This window comes from Oryzias latipes, chromosome 7 (genome assembly GCF_002234675.1).
Source record: "Oryzias latipes chromosome 7, ASM223467v1".
In the NCBI taxonomy this organism is placed as follows: domain Eukaryota; kingdom Metazoa; phylum Chordata; class Actinopteri; order Beloniformes; family Adrianichthyidae; genus Oryzias; species Oryzias latipes.
This window is the reverse complement of record NC_019865.2, coordinates 12,712,475-12,728,285: the sequence shown is the minus strand read 5'-3', so window position 1 is coordinate 12,728,285 and position 15,811 is coordinate 12,712,475. Positions and strand designations below refer to the sequence as shown.

Here is a 15,811-nt window from a genome sequence, read left to right as displayed (position 1 = left end):
CCCTCGGATTTATGTGTTTCTTCTCATGTTACCAAGAAGAGGCGTGGATAACACCCAAAAAGAAGGATCACCAAATGTTCTTCCAAATGTTAACCATACTGCAGCAAGCATAACGCAGCTCATGCAGGAACGGCTGAGGAAAGCTTGGGAGCGTACCATAACTGGAGTTGTGATTTCTTACGATTCTAACAATTTAACAGTATTGTTTGTAGTCAAACAATACTCCCGGGTAATTAACTGAATATTTGAGGTGCCCTACAGTTATGCTCATTGTTTCAATGCGTTATGAATTTAAAATAGGCTTAGAAGCCATCTTGTGTCTTGTCAGGAGATTCTGTTTCGGCACTAAGTAAATTAACTCTACGCAATGTTCTATTTTCGCATTTACGCAAAGTCACTTTTTGTAGAACTAGTGTTTTCTGATGTTTTGTTTTCGCCTCAAAGTGGTTAAAATCTTAAAACATTTTCTTGTGCTTGCATTTCGCTTTAGGTCACATAAGAGTTTAGAGCTAAAAAAAGTATGTCAGAGACGTAAGGAAAAAATAACAATATTAGTCTTTTTTTAAACGCTGTAAAATGTTTTAAATATGGTAAAAAAATAATCGTAAAAGTTGGCTACTCAAAGCTAAAATAAAATATATAGTTTTTATATTTACACATTTACGTGAAACAATTAAGGTTTCTGTGCAGTTTGCCTCAACTGTGTGTTTTATACGTTTGTGTTTTGTCACTTGGAGATGTACAAAGTGTGACGCACAAATATTGTGTGTCATTTTCTTTCAGTATCGAGATACCTCGTCGGCGGATGTTGCGCGAGGCCTGTAAATGGGTTTAAATATAAACATAGGCTCAGTTTTGGTGACGGACATAAACAGTGCATAAACTCTGTTTCCTATGAAATTCCAATCCTCATCAAAGACAATTGAACAACATGATTTTTTTCTTCCCTTTTTTAATTTATACAAAATACCTTTTACGTAGTCTCCCTCGGTGGGGGGGGGGTGCTTTTAAACTTTACTTTCACCTTGGAAATAAAAGAAAATTATACATATTTTTTTTTTATTTAACGTTTCTCAAATGTGGAGACTACAGCTCTGAGGATTTGTTAAATGGTCAGATTTAAAATTTTTATTTTATTTTTGTAAGGTATAAACAGAATGAGGAAAAAAGAATATATGCGGCAGTCATGAAGAAATACTTTTGTCCTTCTGGGTTTGTGCTCGCAAGCCTGTTTGTGAGAGTGTGCTCGCGTTTGTGTATGCTGGATTGCATATTTGTTGGTGAGTATGCACCGTCTGATTGTTCACATTATGCAGTAAATGCCCTTGGTTCAAAGGAAGTAACTAAGTGAACGGTGTTTCTGCGGTCATCCTCACTAACCACAGATTCCCCGCAGTTAATACACACAAAATGTTGTTGAAGTTGAATAGCTTCCGTTGGGGAGCATGTCTGACAATGTCAGACCAGGAAAGGTTTAAGATATGAGAAATTACGAAACAGACATGTTTAATTCTTTGTCCTTTGTACACTTCAATGGCAGCCACATTTGAAGGGGTTGGCCAGCTTCAATCATACCCAGGACCGGAAAAAGGGCTTAAATTCACAAAGACATGACTGCAGACCAAGAACTAAACAACAACAGCACAGTTTAATTATACACATACTTTAAATACAGAGACCCGAAATTCTGCGGAAGTGGAGTACATGCAGTGTTACACTGTGTACCCGAGATGATAGGGGCAATTGTTGTCATGCGGAATGTTAGACAGCAGATTAACCACAAGTTTCGTGACAGCAGGACTGCGCGCGCTGGATGTAACAAATGGATAAAAAGTAAATAGTGATGGTTTCCCGAAATTACAAGTCAAACTGCGAGGAAAATGTCTGTTATGAAGGTGAAATAAATTCTAGTCTTCTTGCTCATCAGGATGGCACGTGGCCAAAAAAACCACCAGCAACAACAAAGTGCAACACCTTTACGCGCATAAATTACGCACGTTCAAAAGATTTATACATTACTTTTTAAAGTACAATAAAATATTCTAAAAGATTTTAAAATAACTCATTTAACCAAATACGAGAGCAATAAAGTATGTGACATAAAATGTTCAGAAATAAAAAGTACATTTTCTAGCTTCGTGACTACATATATACTGGCTAGCTATCTATCCAGATATAGTTCGTGGAATTACGCAAAAACCTTTTTTTCTTTCGGCACACGTCATTTGTCGACTTTGACCTTGATCCAAAGATTTTCAAGAAAAAAATGCTCACTTTGAAATGGGGGTGGCAGAATGTCGCAGAGGTTTGTACATGCTACTTTTAAAGCTTCCCTAAAACAGCATGCACGCACGCGCAAACACACAGTTAACCATGCCTGTATTTTAACGTGGTCTTTGCACTTGTCTAAACTGCAGCCAGCTCTACCCACTAAATTATCGTCCACTTGATTGCAAACCTGGAGGCTGTTATCATGCTGCAAACAGGTAAAGGTGTTGAATGCTGCAGGCGCGCGGCATAGCTCCCCTTATTAAAGGCTTCAAACCAAGAGTCAGAGGGCCGACACAACTAATTTGCTCCTGGCAGTCACTCTGAAATATCTTTTCAGCTAGACGCGGGGAAGCTGAGCTTTGTGTCTTCTTCCATGCGGTTGTCTGCTGCATGTGCGATTGCAAATTTATGGTGTCAGGATCAAGGTCGCAGTACAGCACAGTTAGCTACATTATTAACAGAGACCACAACTTAAAAGCTTTTACTGACTTTAGGAAGACTTGTTTGTTGTAGCTGGCTCTGTAAGATGCGCCGATGAAGGGATTAACAGACGACTTTGAAAGTCAGTTGGTGAGTCTTTTTTTTTTACTGCAACGAGCTCTTTTATTGCCCAATGGAACAGGTTAGGTGCTGAGACACTGTGGTGTAAAACCAGTCAATAGCCTGTAACCCTTTGATTACTATCTGCTGAGGAATAACAAATTATTACCAATAAATTCCTTTAAACTAAAAGATGGACGCAATATTTTCACGAATAAATAATGATGTGTACAAACCTAAACAAACATTTTATCATGTCTTTACTTATGTGAATATTGTTTTATCCATGCTTTCTTTTTATTTAATTATCGGGGATATCTTGCAGGTTGATTTCCATTCTCATATAATTCTGGTCATTTTGCATTTCCCCCTTCCTGGTTTTTCCATTCACATAAAAGAGCCGCCATTTTCCTGCACTGCAACACTCAAGTGCACCCAGCTGACGGAGCGAGAGCAGCATTCCGACAGAGCAGACTGTCCCTCTGTTACACACCACTGCTCCCAACAGGACGTCTTCAGGAACAGTCCCACTCTGGCGTCATCCAAGCATATATGTGAGGAAGCGTTTTCAAGGTCCCACTGAGGAAACAAAACACTACAAAGGCCAGCAGACTTCGGCGGCCCCCGTGTGGCTGATGGGCAACACTTACAAGAGGCTGAACCCTCTCTCTTCTAGTGACGTTGGGTGTTGGCGAAATCTACAAACTACCCACGTCACCGTCCCAGGGCCAAGGTTGGGGCAAAAGAAGGGGCGACTAATACCCTTGATCTCTGCTTGTCTGTGTCGTTCTTTGTCAAAGCGACTGCCTGTCCCCCCTGATAAGAGGCTAAAAGACGCAGAATAAAAACAAATCTACCTGGAGGATCTTTTTTATTTACTAAAGTTAAAAAATAATCAATAAAGTAACACGTTTTTAACGTTTTGGAACAAATAAAGCTCTAGATATTAGAGGAACATTATCATTGAAATTCGCACATCCTGGCATAAATTATTTAAAAACTAAATCAGTCTTGGCAGAGGAAGGACGCTGCCACAGCCCTGCACCAACTAGTTTTCTGTCCTCAGAAAATACTAATCCTAGTTTACAGTTAATTTCAACTCGGTTTAAAATGCCTCATGCGCGAAAAGGTATACATTTTACAAGGACAATAAAGTGTATTTACTGGGTGTGCTAAAACTGGTAAAGTTACCTGCCGCAGTTTAAGGCAAAGGGTCAAAGTTGGTGTCGTACACATTCCACGATCCTCCCGCCCACTCTCATTGGCTCCTTCTGCCTCTCAGCACATTTCCGGGCTCCCTGATTTCACTTTATTGCAGCAGGTTAAAGGTGGGGGCCTTGACATTATTGAAGTTCAAAGACTAATTATAAATCCTACTCGATGCACATGCGCAATCATCGTACGCATATGCACAGCAGCGCATGCAAATTATACGCTTACTTTAACACACACGGACACACACACTGGTTTTTTTCTTTAAGGTTTGACACATTATTTAAATATTTCGACGGTGTTAATGTTATTAATATTATTATTAATAATATTTTTGCTTTATAAAAATAATGTATTCATACATATATATTTTATCTATTAATTTATTTTGGTAAGTTTAGACTTTCTTGTTTACTGTTTACTGCGGAAGTGAATGCTGTTTCCCCAGAACAGACGGTGCAATTAAGAGGAAAAAATAGCCATTTAGTGCCTGTGTCTTTATGGCAGTGTCTAGACTAAGAGTGGCGATTCCATTTAGTGGCCAGTAAAAGGGGTTACCATTCCACTTCCTTTCTCTAAATGTCCAAGAAGTGGCCTCTATCTCGGCTTAAGACGCGGGCTAAACATTCACACGCCTTTTTTTAAGTGGTGTGACTTTAAAAGATCCAGAAACGTGGCAAGTGATGTGCCTGAAGAAACAAGCTCTCGGTTTATAGTTTCTGTCATATCAAAGTGTATCCTCATGTAGAGGCCATAACCACGAGGTGAAAGCGTGCTGATGAATATAGTGCCATTGAAGGCCAATAATTTTCGGGTTTTACGCACGTTTATGCTGCAATTTCTTAGACCCTACGTGTGTAAAGCGTGAGTGCAGAATGTGTAAACATGTTTGCACAAAAAGCACAAAGCCGTGGAGCGTTGCCTAAATGAGTTTTGTTTATTTTTTCTTCGTGATACACAGGGCGACGATCTGCCCATCCTCTCTGAAATCCAAAGCACCAACAATTTTTGAAGCAAATGTTTAACGAGAGGTGGCGTTAAAGCTATTGGAGTTACATGGGCGGTGTGATGAATATAGCAGCGGGGATAGGAGTAGGAGGGGAGGGGGGGTCAACATACGCCTATTTACATTTACAAATGCACATTGCATATAGGCTATACTCTGTACATTTTGGGGTATATACTTTCACAAGTTGTACATCACAGTTTTCAAAGGTGAAAAAATGCAGCCCTGAAATTTCCAAGGACTCGACTATTCTCTGATCGCCAAATATTTTCATATAAATGTGCTATATACAGAGGATGGGATAAGAGCTCAAAGTTGTTTGCGCAGTCGTGATTCCAGCGGTCTTTGTTACATTTGATGCTTTTACAAATATGAACAGTAGAATAAACATAACCGATGATAAATAGGACATATTCAAGAACAGCAAAGGAAGGATTTTTTTTTTTCATTTCAAGGGGCCTTTCTGAGCCTGAACGCATCACCGCCGCAAAAGCAAATCGCACATTTCATCCACCGAAGGCCAATTTTGTTCTCATGTCCGCTCAACATTGCACTGTTGGTGTTATGGGCTCTTTTAGAAAATGATTATGCCCACGATTACAACTCAGTGAGATAAGAGGAGGCCTTTATGCCAGTGTCCCAGACTGTGACTCTGCTCCTGCTCACAACAGGGGGTTTCCAGAGAAGTACTGCAGGCGATCTCTGCTCAGCTTCTTCTCTTTCATTCTTCTATTCTGAAACCAAATTTTCACTTGGCGGTCGGTGAGGTTTAACATTCGGGAGAGCTGAAGCCTTTTCTCCTTGTTGATGTAAACGTTAAAGAAGAATTCCCTCTCCAGTTCTCGGATTTGAAACTTGGAATACGGACAGCGCTTCTTCCTTGTGCGTGGAACGCCTGAAAAAAAAAAGAAAGGATAAAAAAACATATTTTCAAGAGCATCCAAAACAACATTAAATATTAAAAGTGGGGAAAATACGTTTTTCACATATTTTTTCACATATGAAGTAACGATAGACTTCCCAGATGCAAAGAATTCAGTCTCAGTGGCATTAGCAATGATAACATTTCAGCCCACATTCATCAAGCGAACTATGCTGAGGCTATCAGATAAACCCGCCATTAAGAGTGTTAAATATCCAAAATTCTTTGGAGTAAATAATATTGACTTACACCATCTAAGTACGTGTTTATCTCTTATAAATATACAACAACTAAAGTATACTGATGCATTATGTACGCCACATTCCTCTGAAGCTAAACTAACAATTTACACAATCTTTTGGCAGTGACTTGAAATGCATTGCACTCGTCCACACTCACATATGCAGACCGCAATGGCCCCATAACTTCTTATCAAACAGGCGACATGGGATGTATATATATTTTTATAGTTTTGTGGGAGTGTGTGAGTGGCGAACGCCAGCCTGAGTTAGCCTGGATATGCTAGTGCATGACCTAAGTGCTGCAGCATTTCAGCCTTCCAGGATCAAACACGACATTTCATCCATTGTTGACGTTAAATGAGAATATTGGTCTGGGTTTTGGCACCAAAGCGTAAAAGGGCAGCATAAACGGCAGGTACTAAACCTTTTCTGAGAGACATGGATCCTACAGATGGCATTTCAAACTTTGTTTAATGTTCGATAGATAGATAGATAGATAGATAGATAGATAGATAGATAGATAGATAGATAGATAGATAGATAGATAGATAGATAGATAGATAGATAGATAGATAGATAGATAGATAGATAGATAGATAGATAGATAGATAGATAGATAGATAGATAGATAGATAGATAGATAGATAGATAGATAGATAGATAGATAGATAGATAGATAGATAGATAGATGGATTGGTTGATATAATCACTTCCTTTTGCAGAAAAAAAGCTCAGAGCCAATAGAAAATCACAAAACGCCAAAAGCAATGTTCTGCCCAATTGGTTTTTACTTTCGACAACCCCACAAGAAAATCCTTTAAATCGCCCAAACGCAAGTTCACGATCAAAGTTAACATTTGTCACAATAGCTCTCTCTTAAAAATTTCACAGACTCTCACCATTGAGGCGTCTGTATATAACATCCCACTTTTTTCAAAGCGCTTTCCCATCGTAAAAATTCTTCTCGTTGCAAGAAAGAGCTTTGTAGGGTTATAATAAAATCCTTTGAATGCTTATAAAACTCCACATAAAATCTGACCGACAAAACACCGGGCTGGTCCCCTTAACCTTCCCCCCATTTTACTGCTTCGGTATACCTACTCGTGTGGCTGCTCTTGCTGGGGTTGCCGTCCTTGCTTGTCGCGGTGGAAGAAGCACAAGAACCTGAATTTGTATGTTCCTCTTGGTCGTCTGGGTCTTTTTCCTGCTCCGGAGCTCCGGCTGGGGCTGTGGGCTGCTGCTGCTGCTGGGAGTCACTTTCCGGCTTCCCCCCCTCGCTCTTTTGTAAACAATTGTCTGACTGATGATCCGTGCTGCTGCAGTACGCAGTCTCGAAAAAGCGATCGAACCCTTGCGGAAGGACGTTGTTTTTCCCCACGCCGGAGTAGAAGCCCGTGGAGGGGTGGTTGGAGCCCGGGTGGGTGTGATGGTGATGGTGGTGGCTGTACACGCTTTCGTTCTTCATGAGCATTTCTGTCATGGTGGAAGGTGGAAGGCAGTCCCTGTGCACCAGATCGTCTCCCGAGTAGCACGATGCGTAATTGCCTCTGTGGTGCCATTTACTAGCAGGGTCCAAACCGTAGGAAACTTCCCGTACCGGCTGTACTTGAGACAGATTTGTGGAATAAGGGTAGCTGATTTGCCGGGACGGGGCCTGTGGAAGGAACGAGGAGACGGCAGAAAACTCGGGGACATAGTAGGTGCAGCTGGGGAGGTAGATGTTGGAAGCGCAGCCCGTCCTGTCTCCAAACTCGGATGTCCGGTCTTTGCGCGTCTGCGAGCAGAAGTTGCCCAGATTCACTGAGTTAAACATCTTTCTCTCTCTCGTACCCAAGACTATAGATAGATGTTTTGGATTCGAGCTGCTGCAGAAGGGAAAAATTTGGGAAGGCGAGATGACGCGCAATCCGTCTAGGTCGCCCCGCAGACACGTGATCGAAAGTAGATATTGTCATATATCAATTTGGAAGAGTTGGATGTGTAGGAGTGGTTGGCTTTAGGTAAGATCGAGGAGGTTGAAACGAATAATTTTCAAACACCACGGGTGCTCGCAGAAAACCAATAACAGACTCTGGTTTGCTTGCTATGGCAATTAGAGATATGTGCAGGGTGTGTTTATCCTTATGTAGTGCTGCTAGGCTAGCAAACAGCTGCAGCTCATGTGCTCCAAAGCACAAACTGTACAGTTCACTCAATGACATGAATGTTATAGTGCTAATCAGGCATTTGCAGGTAAGATTATTATTATTATTATTATTATTATTATTATTATTATTATTATTATTATTATTATTATTATTATTATTATACATTCATAGGTTACTCGGATACTTTGCGCACAATTTTTTACTTTTTCATAGTTTATTATCACTCAGACAAAACAAAGTAAAATACTGCATCAGCAGTTTTTATTTTAGACTTTCTCATTTGCTGCTTCATTGTTTGAGAAATAAATGTACTATTGAACAAAAAACACCAAGCAAGCCTCATGTCTGCTCATAGTAGTTTTGCAAAGATTCCCCTTTTTACCTCTTGACAAGAGGCGTGTGCACACAAAGAAACAGAAGCGATGCAAAGTCATCTACCTGAAATATTTCAAGGCTCGGCGTATTTCATGAAGATTTTCCTCTCTATCAACAACTGGAGACACGTCAGCTTTTCGCTCCTGTGCTGATGGTATAGCGGTGGTCGACTATAAATATGTTGTAAAGTGCAGCTGAACCGAGCCTGGGGCAAAGCTGGATTCACAGCATGTATGTTGACTGAGCAAACCAAAGTAACCGGCCCACTGTCATTATTCTCTTTACCTCGGGTTTTGACAGGATCTGCGTGAAAGACAAGTGCGCAACCCACAGCCCAAGCTGAAACTGATGCAGTAATATTATCCGCGAAGCCTTTACGTTACGCACCTCATTCAGTTACAGAAGAATGAAGAGAAAACATGCTTTTAAAACATTATCCACAGAACAGCTGGATTGCTCCAGTTTGTGGCGGATTCTTGCATCCTTGATGCAAACACATGTGAGCCTCATACCCGAAAATTATTATAATGTGTCACCGTGTTCCCTTCTTTATTAGATTACATGTTGTGTATGAATTCTTTGTATCTAAGATTCAAAGCAGAGAATGAGGGGCATCTTAATATTGGCTTGTTGCCAAAGCATGTGTCTACATTTTTCATCTTAAATCAAATAAGTTCCTGCTGATGTTTTAGGCCTTTTTAAACTAGAATGTTGACATTCATCTCAGACGACCAGAAATTTGTTCCTTTAAAATCTGTAATAAAATGAAGCGCTTGGAGGAAAGCTGCGACTGTGTGTGATTTCCTGCGTCATTGTAAACTTTTAATTGTACTTTTGAGGCCCATCTTTGAAACTTTATAGACTAACTGATACTATTACAAGGTAAAATTAATATAATGGCCCATTGTTTGCGATTATGGTCTGCTTCCTAAATGTTGCAATGGACTCTCAAATTGTTTCCCAATATTCCAATAACACAATCTTTCGGTTACAGTCAGCCACGAGACACACGTGTTGCTTTAAGTAAGAGAGTGGGGAAAATAGGCTGCGTGCGCTGGACACGAACATGGGCATTTATGAAAACGTGGCGTTAGCATTACTTTGTTTACTGCGCCTTGCAAACAAAAGGTTGTCTCCCAAGATGCATCCTGCACCCAAGTACAAAGAAAGCAGACAGCTGTCCAGACACAGCACTTGAATTTGACCACTAAAATCCTCTCTGTGTCCATCATAAAAGCCCGAATGGCTGTAGTAACGCTAAATCCCTTTCTTCCAGAGAAAACCATAAACATTGAGAATGGGAGGAATTTCGATTCTAACAAGAAATTCTATACCAAAAAATTGGAAAAGGAAGAAAAAAAGTAGTTTGTTTCGTCCGTTAAAAACCCAAACTCAGCTTTTTTTGCATTTTTATTAAATATATTTAACAAACAAGCTAATTTCAAATTTTCTTAAAACTATTCAGTCACTTCATTAAAGACAAAAAACTGTGGTAAATGAAAAGTAATTTTTAAACTGAAAAGCAGCTGCGTAACTAATTGTTTCATTCTTCAACCTCAAGTTGTGTTTTTTTTTCCTGATCACAACCGCAGCTATGGAAATATGTGTATGAACTCACTACGGCCTGTTTAGAGTCATCCACGGCACTTGCTGCTTGATCACAGATGCACCAACATAACATTCACATTAAAGTGACATTTCCTTTTTTCACCCGAATAAAATATAGAAAACATTGTCATTAAAAGATTCAAGCGCACGGAGTTTATGTGAAACATCAAAAACGGCAAATTATTTGCTCGTTTTGGAACTAATGTAATTCTGTGGTTTGGAATTATTTTAATGTCAAGATTGATAATAGTGTAATTTATATCTAGAAATAAATGATAAACAAACAAAAAAAAACTACTTTGGCAGGCGTAAGGACATGTTCGTCCAAACACAATGTACCTGATATAATTCCCCTCCATATAAGCTTTTTTTTTTGGTTATGTAGTAAACATAAATCAGTGAAGTTGGTGTATACAAATTAAACAATCCACAAATATAATTGAGATCCCATTGTTCTTTATATTTAGGATGAATAAATAAAAGGAAACTATTTCACGAACGGTCAAAATGAGGCGTTTGGGAGGTCGGGAAACGTCGCTTCTTCCTGTATTCATGTCGCAGCGTGTCATACTGCGGCAAAAAATGTGACATGTCAAAGTCCACCACCGAGCCAAATCTGCTCTGTGAGAGTCCAGGTGCTTGTGTGGGTCAAGTATTGTGACTTTAGACAACGTTAATTCATTGAAGGGACGTGGTGCTGAAATGCTTCGAGCAGTAGGACCCAGGAAAGTTTGATAATGTTGCACCAAATCAGCAGGCCTATGCAGAGACTGAGGGCGAACTTGTGTGCATTCGCGTTATCCGGCTCTTTTAAAGACTCGTGCAATGATTAACAATGCAGTGCTAGTGTGCAGGTCGCAACAATCCGTTGCTTGCTTTCGTTTTTCCTGCGTAACTATCACTGCTGAAGCACCAGGTTTAAAACCGGCTTTGAAGAGTTTGAGCAATGTGTTTGCAACCTATAGCAGATTAATTACAATCTTTAAACCAAGTGTCATCGTCTTTTAAACAGAGATGAAAACTTTGAAAATCATGGTGTTTTGCTTCTGTGGTGATAAATCCTGCTCCAAACGATACAAACTCTCCCCACACACCAAAACACTGACAATGGGCACGGAGACACTGCTGCCCAGTAAACTGGAGTCTGAGCTGAATGCGGGAAGCCGGTCTAATCATATTACTGTCCCCTATTGGCCTAGATAAGTTTAATTGGATGTAAGTCGGGCAGTTAAGCATGGCCGTATGAGCTACAAACTGTTTCAAGCAACACTAAAGAGGCTTTTTTTAAACATAGATCTCAGCGAACGCATCAGCCATGACGCGTAATGTGTTGCCTTCAACTGCCTTACAAGATAAAGGCATGTTATTGTTAGATTTGGAGCCATCTCCAGAGTGCATTACGCGTTCTCCGACATAAAGCTTTCACAACAATGTGTTAACTTTTTATTAGAAGTATTAAATGATTTCACATCACAAGAAATCACCCGGTGAAGAGTCTTCTATGGCGCAAGCTCCTGCGGGTTATTGTGGGGAAACCTGGGAGTGCTTGGAGCAAAGGAAGAGGAAAAGTGAAGAGTGGATGTCAGAAATGTTCCAGATACGCTGAAAGTGAGCTTGTGTTTCCTTTTCAGCTGGAGGGGCCCTTTGCTTCACGGTCCAGGTCATGCTACAGAATTCAGAACAAAGAGGATTTTGACCCACGAAGGCCCTTCAGACTCAGGGGTGTCACATGCCTATACACTTACTAAGATATTTTTAGGTGCGGCCTGTATTACAAAGCTTTGCAAGTGCACAGTACATTTATACATGTGTATGTCAGTATTTATGTGTATTTATGTTCACATACATACACACATTGACATAAATATATGGGCATAAATGTGTGTGTGTAAAGTTTTGAATTGTTTATTTAAATATTATGCGCACTTTGTTCATCAGAGCAACATTTTTAGTTCCCACATGCAGACGAGCCTGCCCCGGTGAGCATTATTTTGCAGTGCCATGCGCTATTTTAATCGGCTCTTTTTGCTTGAACATTTAGAAATAAGTGAAATTAAACCAATGCTCACATAACTATGGACGATTTTTCTCCTAAAAACTTATTCAACAGTGGCTGAACTTTGCACAAATTATCATAATTTCTTTTCAAGAAAAACTGCGCAACAGATTTTTTCACTGATTAACAAATACATTTTACCATGAAAACACCAATAAAGGCCCAAAAAAAGTTGGTCCAAATAAATCCTGTTAAGTACAAATGTGCGTTAATAGACTGACATCAGTCCTGAAATCAGCGTAAAGATAGAGGAACGGAAAAAGGAATAAAATTCTAACACATTAAAAAGGACTGGTTGTTGTTGTTTTGAAAGACTGACCTTAGCATCGATTTTTAAAAATGTTTTCCTGCCCTCTCACACGGGGACAATCAGTTTGTAGGGGATTTCGTCTGCTTTGAGGACGTAATTTTAACCTCATGCCCTGCGAAGGCGCCAGTATAAATTGATAAGATGGCATACTTGGAGAGAAAAATAGACCTCACGAAGAACCCATTTCAAATCATGTCAAAATCAATATATAGCAGTTCTGGAAAAAGTCAAACGATATGAATCGCTCATATGAAGCCTCCTGCCTATGCCCTCTTTATCACATTAACACTCTCCTTTGAAGCCCCACATTAATGCTTACTCTCACCCACGTCCACAGGCACACACCGCTTGCTCGTATAGGAATAACAGTGTTCTCTATTTCTCAGACCAGCTTTGTGCCATAAACGGCAGTGGGGTGGCGGGGGACGCAGACCACATGCCACACAAGTTCTCTGCGAAGTGCACCGTGGAGCTCACTGACCTTTGGTACGCGGAGACAGGCCGCCATAAAAAGATTTAGCCAGTCTCAAAGTCAAAAGTGTTCTAGAGCAGAGAGACCTTTTGTAAGATCTTGCAGACAAATATCCGAAGGGTGCCCGTAAACAGACAAAAGCTTTCTAGGTGTTTCCATTCTCGTATGAATTGTTTTCAGTCATTTTTGCTGATGGCAAATAAAAAAAAAAAAAAAAAGTAGATTAGTGGATACAGAAACACTAGATTAGGCTCTGGTGGATTGCAGGTAAAGTCGTTTATTTCACAGGAAAAGCGTTTCTGGTACAACACGATGACTAGAGCAATGCTCGCAATGAAAACATGTTGTATGGTTTGCTTGGCTCTGATCAAAGATAAGACTGCCAAATTATTCCGTCTAAATGATCCAACCGTTTTATTAGGGATTCACATTACCAGCATGAAACTAAGCAGCCTTTGCGTCATTAAGTCGCAGCGGCGAGCACGATCACGCTGAGCTTAACGCTGAGTTTAGATGTTAACAGTCATTTCCTCACAGCCGCACTGCTTTTGAATGAGCAAATTACGGAAATGATTACAGAGGAGCGTTGCATTCACCAAATAATCATTGGTAACATCTTGTTACCAATGAAAGATTTTGGACAGTCAGATACCCCGCTTTCAAATGTAAAAAGATAAATCAGTAACTGTTTTTAAAAAAAGTTCTCTATATCAAGGGCGTTCCTTATTGTTTCTGTGATATCCATCTGATATTTGATTGTTTCTGTTCTCAGTCATGCAGCAAGACAGACGCTTCGTCGACACACTCTCAGAGTGATTATCCTCTGAAGCCAAACAGTTATGTCTCATGTCACTATCAACAGCGTATAAAGTGAAAAAAGGACGTTCTGTAAATAAAAAATGTAAATGTGGTTTTTAATCAACACTTGTCTTTTTTTAAATAGATACCATCTTGCAGAAATATGTTTCCTACAAAGGTGTTTACGTCCTTTTTTGTCCTTTCCTTGATAAAAACGCTCTCAAACTCTGTGCATAAAAGATCAGTTATTTCGCCCGTATCTCTGAATTTAATGCAACTTTATTACAGTTTTGTAAGTTTTACGATACTTGTTGTTATGTATGTCTCAGAAGTGAATACAGTAGCTCATTTAAATTTGTTTTGCAGCCACAGTTATAATGCATAAAATGGACTGCTTTCCGTGTGGTAAAATCACAAATATTTTCTTTTCCAAGGACAAAATATTTTTAAACATTGAAATGACATTATAATTTTATTACTCAACCAGTTTAGAAAAACCAAAACGTTTTGCAAAATGAGTTGTACATTTCAAAGTGATGCTGTGTCCCAATAAGGAAGGAGCGCCTCCAGATAGGCCTGTTTTATTCATTCCACTGCGGATTTCTTGGATCGTATTTTCATTTTTATGTCTGTACAGTCCTGACAACATTTTGAGACGTTGTCTTTGTGATAATAAATATGTTAGAGGTATTTTTTCTGGTTTACAGCCAAACTGCAGACGGTGTCTGTTCGTGAAGCAACAAATAATCACAGCTTCTTAAAGCAGCAGAAGCAAACTTTTTTTTTAAATTGCAGTTCAAAACTGCTTACTTCTGCAATGTTTCCTAAATGTTGTTAGATCTGCATCCATAACATAATAAAAACACCAAATAATGATGAGCAAATGAACCAATGAGCACATCTTCATACATTTAATTAAAAAACACATGAGTCTCATGAGCAGATAAGTTGCAATAGCAACGCGTCACTGAAAAAGCAACATCTGATATTAACACAGAGAGAGCACAAGGCGTTCCAGAGAGCATACTTCACCTAACTGCGACTGCAAGCTGCTGGAGACAAACGCACTGACGCTCGCTTGGCTGTCTGATAGGAAAACACCGCACAGCTGCGTGGCTTTACACTTCATTGCCAGCAGGGAGAGCCTTGTGGATTTTGCAAGTGTTTCATTAAAAAAACGTCAGTGCAGTTTGCAACTGTGTATGCCTAAAGAGAGACAACGCAGAAATGATATGAGTGAATGTTTCCGTGCGTAATTATCGCGCGAACAAAGCCCTTAACGCAATCCAGAGGATGGACGAGCAAAATGGAGTCCAAAAGGCTTGCGAATATGGAGCTCAGGGGTGTAACCCTATTACTGCTTTACAGAGCTGTTTTGCTTGTTTGGCTGCAGCGTTAAAGGCTTGTAGCACAGTGGTGACATTGATTAGGTCGAACTTCAAGGGTTTAAAAGGAAAAAAAGGTTAAAGAACAACAGCAAAGGGGGGTTGTTGTTGAAAAGAAATGTAGTTAAAAGGTTGATGATGTACCCATAAAATAATTAAAACGATATTCAGGTTCTGGGTGTGCATCTGGCCACTATCTTGCGTGGAATAATTTATTCCAGATCACAATGATCGCACATTTCGTGGCTAAATCTAACAACATCCATCCTTACAAAAAAAGCATATTGAAACTCTCTCAAGTGTGCCAATATCTTCATTTTGTTGCAGTGGAATTAAGTGTAACTCTAACTGTGTTATAGGTCACATCTAGTTAAATTATCCTGACAATCATCACCAAAAAAACGGATTTTCAGGCGGAACATTTAAGAGGTAACCTAATAATAACACAGAGAAGTAAAACACTCATA

At 39.7% G+C, this 15,811-nt stretch overlaps 1 protein-coding gene across 1 annotated transcript; it reads right to left on the bottom strand.

Moving 5' to 3' along the window:
* Nucleotides 1-4,936: 4,936 nt before the first annotated feature.
* hoxc11 (homeobox C11) lies at nt 4,937-8,426 on the bottom strand. Its single transcript, XM_004070464.4, has 2 exons — nt 7,295-8,426; nt 4,937-5,924 (listed from the first exon to the last, which is right to left on the bottom strand). Exons 1-2 carry the CDS (start codon nt 8,004-8,006, stop codon nt 5,692-5,694), a joined length of 945 nt encoding a protein of 314 aa, XP_004070512.3. The 5' UTR covers nt 8,007-8,426; the 3' UTR covers nt 4,937-5,691.
* Between the last annotated feature and the right edge of the window lie 7,385 nt (nt 8,427-15,811).